General features: G+C 33.7%; 1 protein-coding gene across 1 annotated transcript in view; it reads left to right on the top strand.

Annotated features, from left to right (window-relative positions):
• LOC130277532 (vomeronasal type-2 receptor 26-like) overlaps window positions 1–2,647 on the top strand; it is a 41,130-nt gene extending 38,483 nt beyond the window's left edge. Inside the window, exon 6 of the mRNA XM_056528210.1 lies at window positions 1,728–2,647. Coding sequence (XP_056384185.1) covers window positions 1,728–2,647 — 920 coding nt within the window. The remainder of the gene's footprint in view (window positions 1–1,727) is intronic.
• Window positions 2,648–24,859: the final 22,212 nt, after the last annotated feature.

Here is a 24,859-nt window from a genome sequence, read left to right as displayed (position 1 = left end):
TAAACCGCACGGTCAATGGCGTATACGCAAAAAAATTACAAATTCCAAAATAGCGTATTTGTGGTCACTTTTTACATGATGAAAAAACGAATAAAAAGAGATCAAAAAGTCTGATCAATACAAAAATGGTACCTCTAATAACTTCAGATCACAGTGCAAAAAAAGAGCCCTCATACCGCCCTGTACACGGAAAAATACAAAAGTTATAGGGGTCAGAAGATGACAATTTTAAATATATAAATTTTCCTGCATGTAGTTATGATTTTTTTCCAGAAGTACGACAAAATCAAACCTATATAAGTAGGGGATCATTTTAATCGTACGGACCTACAGAATAAAGATAAGGTGTCATTTTTACCGAAAAATGTACTGAGTAGAAACGGAAGCCCCCAAAATTTACACTTTTTTTTTCCGTTTCGCCATAGATTTTGAGGTAAAATGACTGATGTCATTACAAAGTAGAATTGGTGGCACAAAAAATAAGCCATCATATAGATTTTTAGGTGCAAAATTAAAAGCATTATGATTTTTTTTAGGAAAAGAGGAGGAAAAAACAAAAGTGCTAAAATAGAAAAAAACCTGAGTCCTTAACCCCTTAAGGACCAGAGGTCTTTACGTTTATCAAGGATGACGAGCTGTATACTCAGCTGCTTGTGTGCTAACAGCCGTATTGGGAGCATGAAGGAAAGAAAGGAGAACTGGATAGCGACACTTTTAGAGAATGGAAATTGTTGTTGACAATTTAAACCATCGATTAATTGGAAGTTAGGGGCGTGGCCTCAGTTGTTAGGGGTCTAATAACTCAGTAAATCTACTATTTTTTCTATGTTCCCTGCCTTTTGGCCCCTAGGTCTGCCCCTACATGTCCTCCTTTCCCACTGTTAACTCTTCACAATGTGGTCCAACTTCCTCCCACCCTCCTGTTAACCCTTCCCTGGTCGCCTAATCCCATTTTGAGTTTTTATCTGATTAATCAATTAATTGTACAAATAATCAGCTAACTGATTAGATTTAGAAATAATCATTAGCTGCAGCCCTAGTATAAAATACCATTTAGTATGATCTACTGTATCCCTGATTAAGACCCCAGTAAAGGTTCAAAATGCAAAATATCTACAAACCAGCATCCAATAGTATACCACCAATCTAAAACCAATATACAAAACCTACAATATACAAAACCGACTCATTATTCATATATACCAAAATTTATTAGCGCACAATATAAAAGAATAAAACAACACCAACCCCAAAAAGCAATGGTGGGGAGCATACAGGGGACTGCAGTACCTGAATCTCCCACGGTGGTAACTGCTGTAATGGAACACCAATTATAATAATGTGCAACAAAGCAAAAGTTCAAAGCAAAAAATGGAGGTGGGGCGTATTGGTGGAACCTGCAGTATATCCCAGTTAGGTAAACATCATATTTTCACATATTTAATTTCTATTATCTGTTTTGAACTTTTGCTTTGTTGCACATTATTGTAATTTGTGTTCTATTACAGAAGTCACCACTGTGGGAGATTCAGGTACTGCAGTATAATTTTCAATGTTGATTATACCCCAATTGTTTTCTGTCTTTTTTTTTTTTTTTTATGAGCCCACAGTCAAATACGAAATGTTCTGACCCAGACAATCCCTTTAAGTAAATGCAATTAAATAGTCAAGCCAGAACATGTAAGAACAAGGAATGAGCCGCTCTTATATTTATTTATGTTTTACAGATAGTAAAGATTGCATGAAATGTCCAGGAGACTCGTGGTCACATGAGAACAGAACATTCTGCGTCCTGAAGGAGATGGAATATTTATCTTATACTGAGGACATCATTTCTATGGCTTTTTTCTATTTATCCTCTTTCTTCTGTATTCTGACATTTTTAATTTTTGCTATAATTTTTATAAACCATGACACCCCAATTGTGAGAGCGAATAACAAGAACCTGAGCTTTGTCCTCCTGGTCTCCATCATGCTCAGCTTCCTTTGTGTCTTCTTGTTCCTTGGTCGTCCTGTGGATAGAACCTGTATGATACGTCAGATCTTTACTGGAATACTACTCTCAATATCCATCTCTTCATTGTTGGCCAAGACCATAACGGTTTACATTGCGTTCAAAGCCACCAAGCCTGGAAGTGTGTGGAGAACATGGACTGGAGTAAAGCTCCCTAACTGTGTGCTCCTGATCTGCTCCTCTATCCAGGGGGTCATCTGTATGAGTTGGGTGACCCTCTCTCCCCCCTTCCAGGAGCTGGACACACACTCTTATAAGGAGAAGATGGTCGTTCAGTGTAATGAAGGGTCAGATCTTTGGTTCTACTCTGTCCTGGGTTATATGGGGATTCTGGCCGCTGTTAGTTTTATTACAGCTTTCTTAGCCAGGACATTACCGGACAGTTTCAATGAGGCTAAGTACATCACCTTCAGCATGCTGGTGTTCTGCAGTGTCTGGATAGCCATGATCCCGGCTTATCTCAGCACCAAAGGCAAATACATGGTGGTTGTTGAGATATTTGCCATCCTGGCCTCTAATACTGGACTGTTGGGTTGTATATTTTTCCCTAAATGTTATATCATTCTGTTTAAGCCTGAACTAAATACAAGAAAATACATAATGGAAACTAAAAATACTAAGTTACATAATTAATTATGGCTTATGGAAATCTGACAAACAAAAGCAAATCCTCGGTGGTCATGAAACTATTTGCTTTTGCATGTTCACGTATGAGGCTAGTGAGCTGTATGTTATATTACAAGTGACATTAAAAAACTGCATCAGTATATCATTGTCTATTTGTCTTTTAGATTTTTTTAAATCTTTTTTTAATTTTTGATTTCTTTATCACACATCTAACTATCAATGATAGAAGGATTTTAGCAGCATAAGATCTGGTTTACATTTGGAGAATATAAAATGAGAATTAGTGGGAAATTACAGTATTTAGAAGATACATGCTCCTCATATTCTTAGTATGTATTAAAGGTGTACTCCCATGCCCCAGCGTTGTGAACATCCTTCCGGTTCATAAGCCTGGAGCAGACGGCCGCAGATGTGGCATTGCACTCCTGCCCCCCTCATGCTGTCATGCCACACCCCCTCCATTCGTGTCTATCAGAGGAAGCGTGACGCCCCTCCCATAGACATGAATGGAGGGGGCGTGACATGACATCATCAGGGGGCATGGCCATGACATCATGAGTGCAGCCACTCGCTCCAAGCTTTTAAACAGGATGTCCACAATGCTGGGGCATGAAAGTACCCCTTTAACCTCTTAAGGAGGCAGGGCGTACCTGTACGCCCTCCGCCTGCTCCCCTGCTATCATGCAGGCTCACAAGCTGACCCCACCATCATAGTGGGGTGGTCCCGGTGTCAAGGATGGCCTGAGGTGATTGACCGCTGCTAAAATGTGATTGACCGCTGCTGCATATGGCTGAGGGCTGGCACAAGGAATTCACACCAGACAGGATGTTGGTATAAAATCTCCTTCTCAACATACTGCCATACTGTTCAAGGAATTCTGTTTAATTCCGGAATTCATTTAGTTTTTACATTTGACAAAAGAGGTTAGTTATGACATCAAAATCATCATGTTACATTTTGATAGGTTATTTGAGCTTTATCTTTGTGTATATTAGCATGTTTAGTATTTTATTTCTTTCTTGGCCAAAGTTCATTTATGTGGCCCTCTCGCTCTCATACTGGAAAATTCCAGATCTTTGCTCTTCTATACAATCTTTATCTTCCTCAAATGTTTTGTCTTCTAAGGTCTCATCTTGGCGTCATTCCAAGGTTCCATCTTAGTCACGAGCATATAGCAAGATAAGGAACATGACATCAGGAAGATGGTGTATAGTTTAAGAGTAGGTAACAAATATCTTTTTTCAGCATTAGAAATGACACATAAATATATAAGTATTAATATAAATATAGATCGGCAGTCGGAATCATTTTAATCAACTTGTCAATTTCCCCCTAAAAAAGATATTTGTTAAGCGTACACAACATCTTTCCCTAGAATATACTCCGCCTAACAGTCTCTGGTTCATGGGGAAAAAAGAAAAAAATGTATGGGATGCTTCACTGGTTTGCGACGAGTGGGTCCTAATGAACCACCCCCTTTTGTACCCAGACTGATCCTTCACCTGAGTCTCCTATATTAGCCCTACTCTACTGGAGCCACTAATGAGCACCAACACTACTACGTGTCAGGGAATGCAATCTACGCAAGGCGTGTGTCCATGTTGATTTTTCTTCCAGCTTCACACACCCTGCTGACTGGGTGTGATATGCACAATAATTTAGGTGTTTAAAAGGATTTTTCACTATACGTACTAATTGATATAATTTTCATCCATATTGTAAAAATGATCACAATAAATTAAGTACATTACCAAATACATATATGTGGCCTTTAACTTTAAGTAATGGGAAAGAGAAGATGCCCCTGAGCATGAAGACTCCCGAACAACATGGGCATTAAGTGGTTAAGTTTTGCTTCAACAGAATATAAGCAAAACAAGAGGATAATTTGACCTCGTAACAGTGTCAATATTAGTTGTAAACCATTAGTGAATATGTACTAATAATAGCCGCAATTATTTAGATGACCACGGTAGGAAAAAATGCCTCGATTATTGATTTAAGAAACTCAGCTGCTAGTCCGGCACCTGATACCTCAGATGTAATGTACTAAGCTTCTAATTTTTACTTTAGTTTGAATTCAAATTAATTATTCGAATTACTTAGAATTACATTTTGACCTTGAATTGGTGCAAACTGCTATGTGATACTGATCAGAGACGTTCACAAGGAGCTGAAAAAGAAAATATTTATTTGAAGCTGCAAGATTGTGACAGGTAAAAGTCTCCCCTGCTATGCCCCCCTCCTTTGCTTCCTAGATTATGAAGGGCTCTTTAGTTAAAGTATACAGCTCTGCCGCTTTTGAAGATTTTTTACTTTATCATGAATTATTCAGAAAGAATATATATATTAAAATGTACCTCTATTTTTGCCTCACACTCTCATTTCCATTGTATCTACGGTACAATACAGTTCAGTACAGTCAGACAAGGACATACTTATATTGTCCACCTTAAGCAGTTAGATTAAGTCTACTCATATTCTCTGAAACAGGTAAGATGATTATGGAGTGTGTTTGTAGGGTATCTTTATTGTTTTGCCTAAGTCATAACAGATGTAGATAATTAAGTCTGTATAAACTCTCTTTTTGCCTTGTTGAATACTGAGGCCACCCAATATACGGACATTACTACACACATCCCTTCTGTTTAGCGTATGAGGCCACGTATGTTAATATGGGGTACAAGACTGCTGGCACACACAGTTTCTTACCAACTTTTTAGATGCCGTCTTTGCCCTGCACCACCACTGTCTTCTTCCATTGGTCTCTCTCAGCATGCATTGCAGGTTCCTGCAGGAGACTTCAACAACAAATCCACCTGTACACTTTGTACCATACTTGTGGGGGGGGGGGGGGGGGGGGATAGGAGCACTGCAGCCTTGGGAGCCTCCATCACCATTCAGTCCGCTTGGCTTCTGGGGCTGTTACCTTCATGTGGCTCTGACCTTTACGATGGCCACTTTCTAAGGCCACTCTCAGATTTGAACATTTGAATTGCCAACTACAGATTGGTTCGCCCCAGGATTTTAAAAAAAAACACCTTTTTAATTTCAAGAGGCCTATACTTGTGGGCAGTAATAAAAGTGTACCCATACTAATTTTGTCATACCTTTAGATATGTTACACATCTCAGTGAATACCTCAGAGCGAGTGGTTTATTGCTGTAGAACTTCATTCTGTGTGTGGTCACCATATAGCCTTTCTTATGTATTACATCTTTACATTACTTGGAATTAGCTTACATTTCTAACTCAGCATTAACCATGGATTATCTTATATTTTATCATGAATAAAATATTAACTTAACCTCATAAGTTCAAAACTATTTTAATCAAAATCTGAGAGTAGCAAAGCTACCAAAAGGGGGAGACCAGGGGGTGGGGAATAAAAAGGAGAAGACAAGGAAGGGAGAAGAGAAAAAAAACAGTCTTCTTTTCAGCATCTTTAGATTACACTAAATTATTATTATAAAATTATCCACCAAAAATGTATATTATTCAAATAAATGCAATGTAAAATGTATAGGTACATCACATTGTGTATGCAGGTCCTATAAACATACTCAGTTTGAAACAGTACATATATATATACATTTCCTTCAAGTGTGATTTTTGTATTTAAGAAGAGGAGGCTGTCATTCTCCCTGTAAGCCCCACCTTACTCCTCCCAAACCTCTATGTCACCAGTCACCGCCCCTTTGAGCCTGGCCCTCTGCTTTCCCTCAAGCTAGGTCAGTCTTCAATAATCTTTGAATGTCCATCTCACTGGATTTCTGCGCTACTTTACAACAAGAGACATACAAGACACATGTAACATGTAACAATACCGACATACAACACACATGGGCCACATTCTCACAAAAAAATATGTCAAAGAATAAAAAATCTATAGAGCTCTTTTGAGGGGGGGGGGAATTAGCTGATTTTAAATATTTAGGTAATATTTATCAATTGAATAGTGATCACTTTTTTCTTTTTTTCTCTTATTTTATTTTCCTTTGACAAACTTCTTCTCTTGTTACTCCTGTAATATAATCAGACAATTAATCGCATTTCCTGATACATTTCATTTTTTGGCATCCATCCTGTGCAACTGTGAAGACAAGGAAATTAATGAAATATCATCAAAAAAGTTCAATTAACACAATCAACACAAACAGCTTCACAGAGAAAACATTCACTGGTCATATTCCATACATTCCTGATTCATTAATACACATCACACATATACAACATACTTTCACAAAAACCATTCTCCAAACGTCATCCCATGACTACATACACCCAGCTTTCCCAGAGACATAGCACACCTTCCGCATTCCCCAGCACCAAACATTCCTGAACAAAGGATTTAAACAGCAGCAATCAGTCCCCTGCGGCTAGAACTCCTCTATAAAATTGAGACCACCCAGGGGGAAGATTCCCCGCCGTTAGGGCTAGTCATAGAGGGTCGACAAAGCCATTTTCCAGGCTCACAGGCCTGCCCAAAGAACACAAATAAGCTACAGTTTCAGAAAGAAATCAACAGACTTACCGTGTTTTTTGTGGAGATTTGACTCCTAGTTTGGACAGTTCTGGGTTGCCCTGGACGGCTGGAAAGGTGTCGGTCCACCAGACTTGGCTCTTCCCTCGAGTGTGGTCCAGGGAACAGAAAATCCCATCCTCATCGCCAACTGTCAAGGATGGCCTGAGGTGAGGCATTAAAATGTGAGTGACCACTGGTGCATGTGGCTGAGGGCCGGCACAAGGAATTCACACCAGACAGAATGTTGGTATAAAATCTCCTTCTCAGCATACTGCCTAAAGAGCTGCCCAAGGAGTTCTGTTTAATTCAGGAAGTACATTAAGTTTTTAAATTTTGACAAAAGAGGAGGTTTAGTTATGACGTCAAAATCAGCATGTTACATTTTGATTGGTTATTTGAGCTTTATCTCTGTATATATTGGCACATTTAGTATTTTATATCTTTCTTGGCCAAAGTTTATTTATGTGGCCCTCTCGCTCTCATACTGGAAAATTCCAGATCTTTGCCCTTATATACAATCATGATCTTCCTCAAATGTTTTGCCTTCTAACGTCTCATCTTGGCATCATTCCAAGGTTTCCATCTTAGTCACGAGCAGATAGCAAGATCAGGAACATGACATCAGAAACATGACGTATAGGTTAAGAGTAGGTAACAAATATCTTTTTTCAGCATAAGAAATGGCATATAAAGATATATATATATATATATATATATTGATCAGCAGTCAGAATCATTTTAATCAACTTGTCAATGGCCAGGTGATGCCCGGCATTAACCTCTTAAATGCCACAATCAAATTTGATTGTCGTGTTTAAAATGAAGAAAAAACATACCCAGCAGCTCAGTCGGGCTGATCGGGATCCCCGGGGTGAAACCGTGTCGTCCCCAACAGCTGAGAGGATGGAGGGAGGGTCCATCTTCTCTGCCATGCTCCAGTAAACCTCAGCAGCCTGGAGTAATCGAGCACAGATAACACTGATCAATGCTGTGCTATGGCATAACATTATACAGTGTATGCAATCCAAGGATTGCATGTAATAGCCTCCTATGGGGGCTATAAATGTGTGTAAAAAAGATTAATAAAAAAAAGTTAATGAATGTGAATGAACCCCTTCTCTAATAAAAGTTTGAATCACCCCCTTTTCCCATTTAGAAAAAAAAACATGTAAACAAAAATAAAATAAACATTGTGGTATCGCCGTGTGTGTAAATGTCTGAACTATGATAATATAACATTACTTAAACCGCACGGTCAATGGCATATGTGTAAAAAAAACAAAAGTTCAAAATTGCGTATTTTTGGTCATTTTGTATACCCTAAAAAAAAGTATAAATAGTGATCAAAAGCGGCCACAACGACCCCCTCAATGCAAGTCTATGTGAGGGGGCATGGCGGCCGCTTTTAATCACTTTTAATATTTTTTTTTTTAGGGTATACCAAATGATCAAAAACACACCATTTTGGACATCACGAGGGGCGTGGGGGGGAGGAACATGGCAACTCCCGAAGCCCGAATCCCACACCCAGCATTCAGAACTAGATGTATGTTGCAAACGCTGGGGTAGTGCAGTACCCCTTTTAGTCATGTTGACACACTGCAGACTATCAGTATGCTATTGTCAAGGTACCCGGCCATAGCAGATGGACTAGTGATTTAGCTCTTGGAAATGAGAAAGCAGCTTTGACAGGAGAGAGAGTGATGGAACAAGATCCTTTGGAAGTTCTACCGGGGAAAAGTAAGGAAGCAGATGTGCAGTAGGGGAGGCATTGGGCATTCGCATGGGCGCTCTCCCACTCTGGAGCCCCGTCATATTTCAAGGCAACAGTTAAGGGCCACATATGGGGTATTTCCGTATTCTGGAGAAATTGTGTTACAAATTTTTAGGTGCTTTTTCTCCTTTTACCACTTCTGAAAATGAAAATATTGAGGCTACACCAGCATGTTCATTTAAAAAGAAATCTTTTTTTTACACTAAAATGCTGGGTTTTTCCTTTATTTTTATTTTTCACAAGAGGTAAAAGGAAAAAAAGCCCCCAAACATTTGTAACACAAATTTTCCCAAGTATGGAGAATTGCCATATGTGGGCATAAAGTGCTCTACGGGCGCACAACAGGGCTCAGAAGTGAGAGTGCACCATGTACGTTTGAGGTCTAAATTGGTGATTTGCACAGGAGTGACTGATTGTACCAGAGGTCCTGAAATAAACACTAAAAAGAAACCCCCCATTTTGGAAACTACACCCCTCAAGGAATGTAATAAGGGGTGCAGTGAGCATTTAAACCCCTCAGGTGTCTGACAGGTTTTTGGAACATTGGTTCCCACGACTGTGTGGTTTAAATGCTCAGTTACATTCTGTGAGGGATAGAGTCATATGTGGGGGGGGGGGGGTCCAATGTTCTGGCACCATGGGGGCTTTGTAAACGCACATGGCTCCTGACTGCAATTTCAGCCAAATCCTCTCTCCCAAAGTCCAATGGGGCTCCTTCTCTTCGGAGCCCTGTAGTGCACCCGCAGAGTACTTAATGTCCAGATATGAGATATTTCCATTGGGTTTTCATGTCCAACTTTAACAAAAAAAATTGTCAGACACCTGCAGAGTATTAATGCTCACTAAACCCCTTGTTAAGTTCCTTGAGGGATGTACTTCCCCAAATAGTGTGCCATGTGACAGAGGTCAGATTTGCAAAAAAATTTGCCTGGTCCTTAAGGGGTTAAAATACACACTGTGCCCCTGATATTAATTATAATACACATTGTGTTCCTGATACTAATTATAATACACACTGTGCTCCTGATACTAATTATAATATACACTGTGCTCCTGACATTAATTATAATACACACTGTGCTCCTGATATTAATTATAATACACACTGTGCCCCTGATATTAATTATAATACACACTGTGCTCCTGATATTAATTATAATACACACTGTGCTCCTGATATTAATTATAATACACACTGTGCCCCTGATATTAATTATAATAGACATTGTGCCTCTAAAATTAATAATAATACACACTGGGCCTCCAATATAAATTTATTATACACACTGTGCTCCTGTTATTAATTATATTATACACTGTGCCTCTGATATTAATTATAATACACACTGTGTCCCTGATATTAATTATAATACACACTGTGTTCCTCATATTAATTATAATATACACTGTGCCTTTGATATTCATTTATAATACACACAATGCTATTGATATTAATTATAATACACACTGTGCCTCTGATATTTATTATAAAACACACTGTGCCTCTGATATTTATTCTAAAACACACTGTGCCTCTGATATTAATTATAATACACACTGTGCCTCTGATATTAATTATAATACACACTTTGCTCCTGATATTAATTATAATATACACTGTGCTCCTGATATTAATTATAATACACACTGTTCTCCTGATATTATTTATAATACACACTGTGCTCCTGATATTATGTATAATGCACACTGTGCTCCTGATATTATTTATAATACACACTGTGCTCCTGATATTAATTATAATACACACTGTACTCCTGATATTATTTATAATACACACTGTGCTCCTGATATTATTTATAATACACACTGTGCTCCTGATATTATTTATAATACACACTGTGCTCCTGATATTAATTATAATACACACTGTGCTCCTGATATTAATTATAATACACACTGTGCCCCTGATATTAATTATAATACACACTGTGCTCCTGATATTAATTATATTATAAACTGTGCTCCTGATATTAATTATAATACACACTGTGCTCCTGATATTATTTATAATACACACTGTGCTCCTGATATTATATATAGTATTAACTGTGCTCCTGATATTAATTGTAATACACACTGTGCTCCTGATATTAATTATAATACACACTGTGCTCCTGATATTAATTATAATACACACTGTGCTCCTGATATTATTTATAATACACAGTGGGCTCCTGATATAAATTGTAATACACACTGTGCCTCTGATATTAATTATAATACACACTGTGCCAATGATATTAATTATAATACACACTGTGCCTCTGATATTATTTATAATACACACTGTGCTCCTGATATTAATTATAATACACACTGTGCTCCTGATATAATGTATAATATACACTGTGCTCCTGATATAATGTATGATATACACTGTGCTCCTGATATTTATTATAATACACACTGTGCTCCCGATATTAATTATAATACACACTGTGCCCCTGATATTTATTATAATACACACTGTGCTCCTGAAATTAATTATAATACACACTGTGCCTCTGACATTAATTATAATACACACTGTGCTCCTGATATTAATTATAATATACACTGTGCTCCTGATATTAATTATAATACACACTATGCTCCTGATATTAATTATAATACACACTGTTCTCCTGATATTAATTATAATACACACTGTGCTCCTGATAATAATTATAATACACACTGTGCCCCTGATATTAATTATAATACACACTGTGTCCCTGATATTAATTATAGTACACACTGTGCTCCTGATATTAATTATAGTACACACTATGCTCCTGATATTAATTATAATATACACTGTGCTCCTGATATTAATTATAATACACACTGTGCTCCTGATATTAATTATAATACACACTATGCTCCTGATATTAATTATAATACACACTGTTCTCCTGATATTAATTATAATACACACTGTGCTCCTGATATTATTTATAATACACACTGTGCTCCTGATATTAATTATAAATACACACTGTGCTACTGATATTAATTATAATACACACTGTGCTCCTGATATTAATTATAATATACACTGTGCTCCTGATATTAATTATAATACACACTGTGCCCCTTATATTAATTATAATACACACTGTGCTCCTGATATTAATTATAATATACACTGTGCTCCTGATATTAATTATAATACACACTGTGCTCCAGATATTAATTATAATATACACTGTGCTCCTGATATTAATTATATTACACACTGTGCTCCTGATATTAATTATAATATACACTGTGCTCCTGATATTAATTATAATACACACTGTGCTCCTGATATTAATTATAATACACACTGTGCTCCTGATATTAATTATAATACACACTGTGCTCCTGATATTAATTATAATACACACTGTGCTCCAGATATTAATTATAATATACACTGTGCTCCTGATATTAATTATATTACACACTGTGCTCCTGATATTAATTATAATATACACTGTGCTCCTGATATTAATTATAATACACACTGTGCTCCTGATATTAATTATAATACACACTGTGCTCCTGATATTAATTATAATACACACTGTGCCCCTTACATTAATTATAATACACACTGTGCTCCTGATATTATTTATAATACACACTGTGCTCCTGATATTAATTAAAATACACACTGTGCTCCTGATATTAATTATAATACACACTGTGCTCCTGATATTAATTATAATACACACTGTGCTCCTGATATTATTTATAATACACACTGTGCTCCTGATATTAATTATAATACACACTGTGCTCCTGATATTAATTATAATACACACTGTGCTCCTGATATTAATTATAATACACACTGTGCTCCTGATATTATTTATAATATACACTGTGCTCCTGATATTAATTATAATACACACTGTGCTCCTGATATTAATTATAATACACACTGTGCTCCTGATATTAATTATAATACACACTGTGCTCCTGATATTAATTATAATACACACTATGCTCCTGATATTAATTATAATACACACTGTTCTCCTGATATTAATTATAATACACACTGTGCTCCTAATATTAATTACAATACACACTGTGCTCCTGATATTAATTATAATACACACTGTGCTCCTGATATTAATTATAATATACACTGTGCTCCTGATATTAATTATAATACACACTGTGCTCCTGATATTAATTATAATACACACTGTGCTCCTGATATTAATTATAATACACACTGTGCTCCTGATATTAATTATAATACACACTGTGCTCCTGATATTAATTATAATACACACTGTGCCCCTTATATTAATTATAATACACACTGTGCTCCTGATATTATTTATAATACACACTGTGCTCCTGATATTAATTAAAATACACACTGTGCTCCTGATATTAATTATAATACACACTGTGCTCCTGATATTAATTATAATACACACTGTGCTCCTGATATTATTTATAATACACACTGTGCTCCTGATATTAATTATAATACACACTGTGCTCCTGATATTAATTATAATACACACTGTGCTCCTGATATTAATTATAATACACACTGTGCTCCTGATATTATTTATAATACACACTGTGCTCCTGATATTAATTATAATACACACTGTGCTCCTGATATTAATTATAATACACACTGTGCTCCTGATATTAATTATAGTACACACTGTGCTCCTGATATTAATTATAATACACACTGTGCTCCTGATATTAATTATAATATACACTGTGCTCCTGATATTAATTATAATACACACTGTGCTCCTGATATTAATTGTAATATACACTGTGCTCCTGATATTAATTATAATACACACTGTGCTCCTGATATTAATTATAATACACACTGTGCTCCTGATATTAATTATAATACACACTGTGCTCCTGATATTAATTATAATACACACTGTGCTCCTGATATTAATTATAATACACACTGTGCTCCTGATATTAATTATAATACACACTGTGCCCCTTATATTAATTATAATACACACTGTGCTCCTGATATTATTTATAATACACACTGTGCTCCTGATATTAATTATAATACACACTGTGCTCCTGATATTAATTATAGTACACACTGTGCTCCTGATATTAATTATAATACACACTGTGCTCCTGATATTAATTATAGTACACACTGTGCTCCTGATATTAATTATAATCCACACTGTGCTCCTGATATTATTTATAATCCACACTGTGCTCCTGATATTAATTATAATACACACTGTGCTCCTGATATTAATTATAATACACACTGTGCTCCTGATATTAATTATAATACACACTGTGCTCCTGATATTATTTATAATACACACTGTGCTCCTGATATTATTTATATTACACACTGTGCTCCTGATATTATTTATAATACACACTGTGCTCCTGATATTAATTATAATACACACTGTGCTCCTGATATTTATTATAATACACAGTGGGCTCCTGATATTATGTATAATACACACTGTGCTCCTGATATTAATTATAATACACACTGTGCTCCTGATATTAATTATAATACACACTGTGCTCCTGATATTAATTATAATACACAGTGGGCTCCTGATATTATGTATAATACACACTGCTCCTGATATTAATTATAATACACACTGTGCTCCTGATATTAATTATAATACACACTATGCTCCTGATATTAATTATAATACACACTGTTCTCCTGATATTAATTATAATATACACTGTGCTCCTGATATTAATTATAATATACACTGTGCCTCTGATATTAATTATAATACACACTGTGCTCCTGATATTAATTGTAATACACACTGTTCTCCTGATATTAATTATAATACACACTGTGCTCCTGATATTAATTATAATATACACTGTGCCCCTTATATTAATTATAATACACACTGTGCTCCTGATATTAATTATAATACACACTGTGCTCCTGATATTAATTATAATACACAGTGGGCTCCTGATATTATGTATAATACACACTGTGCTCCTGATATTAATTATAATACACACTGTGCTCCTGATATTAATTATAATACACACTGTGCTCCTGATATTATTTATAATACACACTGTGCTCCTGATATTAATTATAATACACACTGTGCTCCTGATATTAATTATAATACACACTGTGCTCCTGATATTAATTATAATACACACTGTGCTCCTGATATTAATTGTAATACACACTGTGCTCCTGATATTAATTATAATACACACTGTGCTCCTGATATTAATTATAATACACACTGTGCTCCGGATATTAATTATAATACACACTGTGCTCCTGATATTAATTATAACACACTGTGCTCCTGATATTAATTATAATACACACTGTGCTCCTGATATTAATTATAATACACACTGTGCTCCTGATATTAATTATAATACACACTGTGCTCCTGATATAATGTATAATATACACTGTGCCTCTGATATTAATTATAATACACACTGTGCTCCTGATATTATTTATAATACACACTGTGCTCCTGATATTATTTATAATACACACTGTGCTCCTGATATTAATTGTAATATACACTGTGCTCCTGATATTAATTATAATACACATTGTGCTCCTGATATTAATTATAATACACACTGTGCTCCTGATATTAATTATAATACACACTGTGCTCCTGATATTAATTATAGTACACACTGTGCTCCTGATATTAATTATAATATACACTGTGCTCCTGATATCAATTATAATACACACTGTGCTCCTGATATTAATTATAAATACACACTATGCTCCTGATATTAATTATAATACACACTGTGCTCCTGATATTAATTACAATACACACTGTGCCCCTTATATTAATTATAATACACACTGTGCTCCTGATATTAATTATAATACACACTGTGCTCCTGATATTAATTATAATACACACTGTGCCCCTTACATTAATTATAATACACACTGTGCTCCTGATATTATTTATAATACACACTGTGCTCCTGATATTAATTAAAATACACACTGTGCTCCTGATATTAATTATAATACACACTGTGCTCCTGATATTAATTATAATACACACTGTGCTCCTGATATTATTTATAATACACACTGTGCTCCTGATATTAATTATAATACACACTGTGCTCCTGATATTAATTATAATACACACTGTGCTCCTGATATTAATTATAATACACACTGTGCTCCTGATATTATTTATAATATACACTGTGCTCCTGATATTAATTATAATACACACTGTGCTCCTGATATTAATTATAATACACACTGTGCTCCTGATATTAATTATAATACACACTGTGCTCCTGATATTAATTATAATACACACTATGCTCCTGATATTAATTATAATACACACTGTTCTCCTGATATTAATTATAATACACACTGTGCTCCTAATATTAATTACAATACACACTGTGCTCCTGATATTAATTATAATACACACTGTGCTCCTGATATTAATTATAATACACACTGTGCTCCTGATATTAATTATAATACACACTGTGCTCCTGATATTAATTATAATACACACTGTGCTCCTGATATTAATTATAATACACACTGTGGTCCTGATATTAATTATAATACACACTGTGCCCCTTATATTAATTATAATACACACTGTGCTCCTGATATTATTTATAATACACACTGTGCTCCTGATATTAATAAAAATTCACACTGTGCTCCTGATATTAATTATAATACACACTGTGCTCCTGATATTAATTATAATACACACTGTGCTCCTGATATTAATTATAATACACACTGTGGTCCTGATATTAATTATAATACACACTGTGCCCCTTATATTAATTATAATACACACTGTGCTCCTGATATTAATTATAATACACACTGTGCTCCTGATATTATTTATAATACACACTGTGCTCCTGATATTAATTATAATACACACTGTGCTCCTGATATTAATTATAATACACACTGTGCTCCTGATATTAATTATAATACACACTATGCTCCTGATATTAATTATAATACACACTGTTCTCCTGATATTAATTATAATACACACTGTGCTCCTGATATTATTTATAATACACACTGTGCTCCTGATATTAATTATAAATACACACTGTGCTCCTGATATTAATTATAATACACACTGTGCTACTGATATTAATTATAATACACACTGTGCCCCTTATATTAATTATAATACACACTGTGCTCCTGATATTAATTATAATACACACTGTGCTCCTGATATTAATTATAATACACACTGTGCTCCTGATATTAATTATAATACACACTGTGCTCCTGATATTAATTATATTACACACTGTGCTCCTGATATTAATTATAATATACACTGTGCTCCTGATATTAATTATAATACACACTGTGCTCCTGATATTAATTATAATATACACTGTGCTCCTGATATTAATTATAATACACACTGTGCTCCTGATATTAATTATAATACACACTGTGCTCCTGATATTAATTATAATACACACTGTGCTCCTGATATTAATTATAATACACACTGTGCTCCTGATATTAATTATAATACACACTGTGCCCCTTATATTAATTATAATACACACTGTGCTCCTGATATTATTTATAATACACACTGTGCTCCTGATATTAATTAAAATACACACTGTGCTCCTGATATTAATTATAATACACACTGTGCTCCTGATATTAATTATAATACACACTGTGCTCCTGATATTATTTATAATACACACTGTGCTCCTGATATTAATTATAATACACACTGTGCTCCTGATATTAATTATAATACACACTGTGCTCCTGATATTAATTATAATACACACTGTGCTCCTGATATTATTTATAATACACACTGTGCTCCTGATATTAATTATAATACACACTGTGCTCCTGATATTAATTATAATACACACTGTGCTCCTGATATTAATTATAGTACACACTGTGCTCCTGATATTAATTATAATACACACTGTGCTCCTGATATTAATTATAATATACACTGTGCTCCTGATATTAATTATAATACACACTGTGCTCCTGATATTAATTATAATATACACTGTGCTCCTGATATTAATTATAATACACACTGTGCTCCTGATATTAATTATAATACACACTGTGCTCCTGATATTAATTATAATACACACTGTGCTCCTGATATTAATTATAATACACACTGTGCTCCTGATATTAATTATAATACACACTGTGCTCCTGATATTAATTATAATACACACTGTGCTCCTGATATTATTTATAATACACACTGTGCTCCTGATATTATTTATATTACACACTGTGCTCCTGATATTATTTATAATACACACTGTGCTCCTGATATTAATTATAATACACACTGTGCTCCTGATATTTATTATAATACACAGTGGGCTCCTGATATTATGTATAATACACACTGTGCTCCTGATATTAATTATAATACACACTGTGCTCCTGATATTAATTATAATACACACTGTGCTCCTGATATTAATTATAATACACAGTGGGCTCCTGATATTATGTATAATACACACTGCTCCTGATATTAATTATAATACACACTGTGCTCCTGATATTAATTATAATACACACTATGCTCCTGATATTAATTATAATACACACTGTTCTCCTGATATTAATTATAATATACACTCTGCTCCTGATATTAATTATAATATACACTGTGCCTCTGATATTAATTATAATACACACTGTGCTCCTGATATTAATTGTAATACACACTGTTCTCCTGATATTAATTATAATACACACTGTGCTCCTGATATTAATTATAATATACACTGTGCCCCTTATATTAATTATAATACACACTGTGCTCCTGATATTAATTATAATACACACTGTGCTCCTGATATTAATTATAATACACAGTGGGCTCCTGATATTATGTATAATACACACTGTGCTCCTGATATTAATTATAATACACACTGTGCTCCTGATATTAATTATAATACACACTGTGCTCCTGATATTATTTATAATACACACTGTGCTCCTGATATTAATTATAATACACACTGTGCTCCTGATATTAATTATAATACACACTGTGCTCCTGATATTAATTATAATACACACTGTGCTCCTGATATTAATTGTAATACACACTGTGCTCCTGATATTAATTATAATACACACTGTGCTCCTGATATTAATTATAATACACACTGTGCTCCGGATATTAATTATAATACACACTGTGCTCCTGATATTAATTATAACACACTGTGCTCCTGATATTAATTATAATACACACTGTGCTCCTGATATTAATTATAATACACACTGTGCTCCTGATATTAATTATAATACACACTGTGCTCCTGATATAATGTATAATATACACTGTGCCTCTGATATTAATTATAATACACACTGTGCTCCTGATATTATTTATAATACACACTGTGCTCCTGATATTATTTATAATACACACTGTGCTCCTGATATTAATTGTAATATACACTGTGCTCCTGATATTAATTATAATACACATTGTGCTCCTGATATTAATTATAATACACACTGTGCTCCTGATATTAATTATAATACACACTGTGCTCCTGATATTAATTATAGTACACACTGTGCTCCTGATATTAATTATAATATACACTGTGCTCCTGATATCAATTATAATACACACTGTGCTCCTGATATTAATTATAAATACACACTATGCTCCTGATATTAATTATAATACACACTGTGCTCCTGATATTAATTACAATACACACTGTGCCCCTTATATTAATTATAATACACACTGTGCTCCTGATATTAATTATAATACACACTGTGCTCCTGATATTAATTATAATACACACTGTGCCCCTTACATTAATTATAATACACACTGTGCTCCTGATATTATTTATAATACACACTGTGCTCCTGATATTAATTAAAATACACACTGTGCTCCTGATATTAATTATAATACACACTGTGCTCCTGATATTAATTATAATACACACTGTGCTCCTGATATTATTTATAATACACACTGTGCTCCTGATATTAATTATAATACACACTGTGCTCCTGATATTAATTATAATACACACTGTGCTCCTGATATTAATTATAATACACACTGTGCTCCTGATATTATTTATAATATACACTGTGCTCCTGATATTAATTATAATACACACTGTGCTCCTGATATTAATTATAATACACACTGTGCTCCTGATATTAATTATAATACACACTGTGCTCCTGATATTAATTATAATACACACTATGCTCCTGATATTAATTATAATACACACTGTTCTCCTGATATTAATTATAATACACACTGTGCTCCTAATATTAATTACAATACACACTGTGCTCCTGATATTAATTATAATACACACTGTGCTCCTGATATTAATTATAATACACACTGTGCTCCTGATATTAATTATAATACACACTGTGCTCCTGATATTAATTATAATACACACTGTGCTCCTGATATTAATTATAATACACACTGTGGTCCTGATATTAATTATAATACACACTGTGCCCCTTATATTAATTATAATACACACTGTGCTCCTGATATTATTTATAATACACACTGTGCTCCTGATATTAATAAAAATTCACACTGTGCTCCTGATATTAATTATAATACACACTGTGCTCCTGATATTAATTATAATACACACTGTGCTCCTGATATTAATTATAATACACACTGTGGTCCTGATATTAATTATAATACACACTGTGCCCCTTATATTAATTATAATACACACTGTGCTCCTGATATTAATTATAATACACACTGTGCTCCTGATATTATTTATAATACACACTGTGCTCCTGATATTAATTATAATACACACTGTGCTCCTGATATTAATTATAATACACACTGTGCTCCTGATATTAATTATAATACACACTATGCTCCTGATATTAATTATAATACACACTGTTCTCCTGATATTAATTATAATACACACTGTGCTCCTGATATTATTTATAATACACACTGTGCTCCTGATATTAATTATAAATACACACTGTGCTCCTGATATTAATTATAATACACACTGTGCTACTGATATTAATTATAATACACACTGTGCCCCTTATATTAATTATAATACACACTGTGCTCCTGATATTAATTATAATACACACTGTGCTCCTGATATTAATTATAATACACACTGTGCTCCTGATATTAATTATAATACACACTGTGCTCCTGATATTAATTATATTACACACTGTGCTCCTGATATTAATTATAATATACACTGTGCTCCTGATATTAATTATAATACACACTGTGCTCCTGATATTAATTATAATATACACTGTGCTCCTGATATTAATTATAATACACACTGTGCTCCTGATATTAATTAGAATACACACTGTGCTCCTGATATTAATTATAATACACACTGTGCTCCTGATATTAATTATAATACACACTGTGCTCCTGATATTAATTATAATACACACTGTGCCCCTTATATTAATTATAATACACACTGTGCTCCTGATATTATTTATAATACACACTGTGCTCCTGATATTAATTAAAATACACACTGTGCTCCTGATATTAATTATAATACACACTGTGCTCCTGATATTAATTATAATACACACTGTGCTCCTGATATTATTTATAATACACACTGTGCTCCTGATATTAATTATAATACACACTGTGCTCCTGATATTAATTATAATACACACTGTGCTCCTGATATTAATTATAATACACACTGTGCTCCTGATATTATTTATAATACACACTGTGCTCCTGATATTAATTATAATACACACTGTGCTCCTGATATTAATTATAATACACACTGTGCTCCTGATATTAATTATAGTACACACTGTGCTCCTGATATTAATTATAATACACACTGTGCTCCTGATATTAATTATAATATACACTGTGCTCCTGATATTAATTATAATACACACTGTGCTCCTGATATTAATTATAATATACACTGTGCTCCTGATATTAATTATAATACACACTGTGCTCCTGATATTAATTATAATACACACTGTGCTCCTGATATTAATTATAATACACACTGTGCTCCTGATATTAATTATAATACACACTGTGCTCCTGATATTAATTATAATACACACTGTGCTCCTGATATTAATTATAATACACACTGTGCTCCTGATATTATTTATAATACACACTGTGCTCCTGATATTATTTATATTACACACTGTGCTCCTGATATTATTTATAATACACACTGTGCTCCTGATATTAATTATAATACACACTGTGCTCCTGATATTTATTATAATACACAGTGGGCTCCTGATATTATGTATAATACACACTGTGCTCCTGATATTAATTATAATACACACTATGCTCCTGATATTAATTATAATACACACTGTTCTCCTGATATTAATTATAATATACACTGTGCTCCTGATATTAATTATAATATACACTGTGCCTCTGATATTAATTATAATACACACTGTGCTCCTGATATTAATTGTAATACACACTGTTCTCCTGATATTAATTATAATACACACTGTGCTCCTGATATTAATTATAATATACACTGTGCCCCTTATATTAATTATAATACACACTGTGCTCCTGATATTAATTATAATACACACTGTGCTCCTGATATTAATTATAATACACAGTGGGCTCCTGATATTATGTATAATACACACTGTGCTCCTGATATTAATTATAATACACACTGTGCTCCTGATATTAATTATAATACACACTGTGCTCCTGATATTATTTATAATACACACTGTGCTCCTGATATTAATTATAATACACACTGTGCTCCTGATATTAATTATAATACACACTGTGCTCCTGATATTAATTATAATACACACTGTGCTCCTGATATTAATTGTAATACACACTGTGCTCCTGATATTAATTATAATACACACTGTGCTCCTGATATTAATTATAATACACACTGTGCTCCGGATATTAATTATAATACACACTGTGCTCCTGATATTAATTATAACACACTGTGCTCCTGATATTAATTATAATACACACTGTGCTCCTGATATTAATTATAATACACACTGTGCTCCTGATATTAATTATAATACACACTGTGCTCCTGATATAATGTATAATATACACTGTGCCTCTGATATTAATTATAATACACACTGTGCTCCTGATATTATTTATAATACACACTGTGCTCCTGATATTATTTATAATACACACTGTGCTCCTGATATTAATTGTAATATACACTGTGCTCCTGATATTAATTATAATACACATTGTGCTCCTGATATTAATTATAATACACACTGTGCTCCTGATATTAATTATAATACACACTGTGCTCCTGATATTAATTATAGTACACACTGTGCTCCTGATATTAATTATAATATACACTGTGCTCCTGATATCAATTATAATACACACTGTGCTCCTGATATTAATTATAAATACACACTATGCTCCTGATATTAATTATAATACACACTGTGCTCCTGATATTAATTACAATACACACTGTGCCCCTTATATTAATTATAATACACACTGTGCTCCTGATATTAATTATAATACACACTGTGCTCCTGATATTAATTATAATACACACTGTGCTCCTGATATTATTTATAATACACACTGTGCTCCTGATATTAATTATAATACACACTGTGCTCCTGATATTAATTATAATACACACTGTGCTCCTGATATTAATTATAATACACACTGTGCTCCTGATATTATTTATAATACACACTGTGCTCCTGATATTAATTATAATACACACTGTGCTCCTGATATTAATTATAATACACACTGTGCTCCTGATATTAATTATAGTACACACTGTGCTCCTGATATTAATTATAATACACACTGTGCTCCTGATATTAATTATAATATACACTGTGCTCCTGATATTAATTATAATACACACTGTGCTCCTGATATTAATTATAATATACACTGTGCTCCTGATATTAATTATAATACACACTGTGCTCCTGATATTAATTATAATACACACTGTGCTCCTGATATTAATTATAATACACACTGTGCTCCTGATATTAATTATAATACACACTGTGCTCCTGATATTAATTATAATACACACTGTGCTCCTGATATTAATTATAATACACACTGTGCCCCTTATATTAATTATAATACACACTGTGCTCCTGATATTATTTATAATACACACTGTGCTCCTGATATTAATTATAATACACACTGTGCTCCTGATATTAATTATAGTACACACTGTGCTCCTGATATTAATTATAATACACACTGTGCTCCTGATATTAATTATAGTACACACTGTGCTCCTGATATTAATTATAATCCACACTGTGCTCCTGATATTATTTATAATCCACACTGTGCTCCTGATATTAATTATAATACACACTGTGCTCCTGATATTAATTATAATACACACTGTGCTCCTGATATTAATTATAATACACACTGTGCTCCTGATATTATTTATAATACACACTGTGCTCCTGATATTATTTATATTACACACTGTGCTCCTGATATTAGTTATAATACACACTGTGCTCCTGATATTAATTATAATACACACTGTGCTCCTGATATTTATTATAATACACAGTGGGCTCCTGATATTATGTATAATACACACTGTGCTCCTGATATTAATTATAATACACACTGTGCTCCTGATATTAATTATAATACACACTGTGCTCCTGATATTAATTATAATACACAGTGGGCTCCTGATATTATGTATAATACACACTGCTCCTGATATTAATTATAATACACACTGTGCTCCTGATATTAATTATAATAC

The sequence above is a fragment of the Hyla sarda genome, chromosome 6 (genome assembly GCF_029499605.1).
Source record: "Hyla sarda isolate aHylSar1 chromosome 6, aHylSar1.hap1, whole genome shotgun sequence".
NCBI classification, from domain to species: Eukaryota; Metazoa; Chordata; class Amphibia; order Anura; family Hylidae; genus Hyla; species Hyla sarda.
Note: the sequence above shows the minus strand (reverse complement) of the source record. Positions and strands in the feature narration are given on the sequence as shown.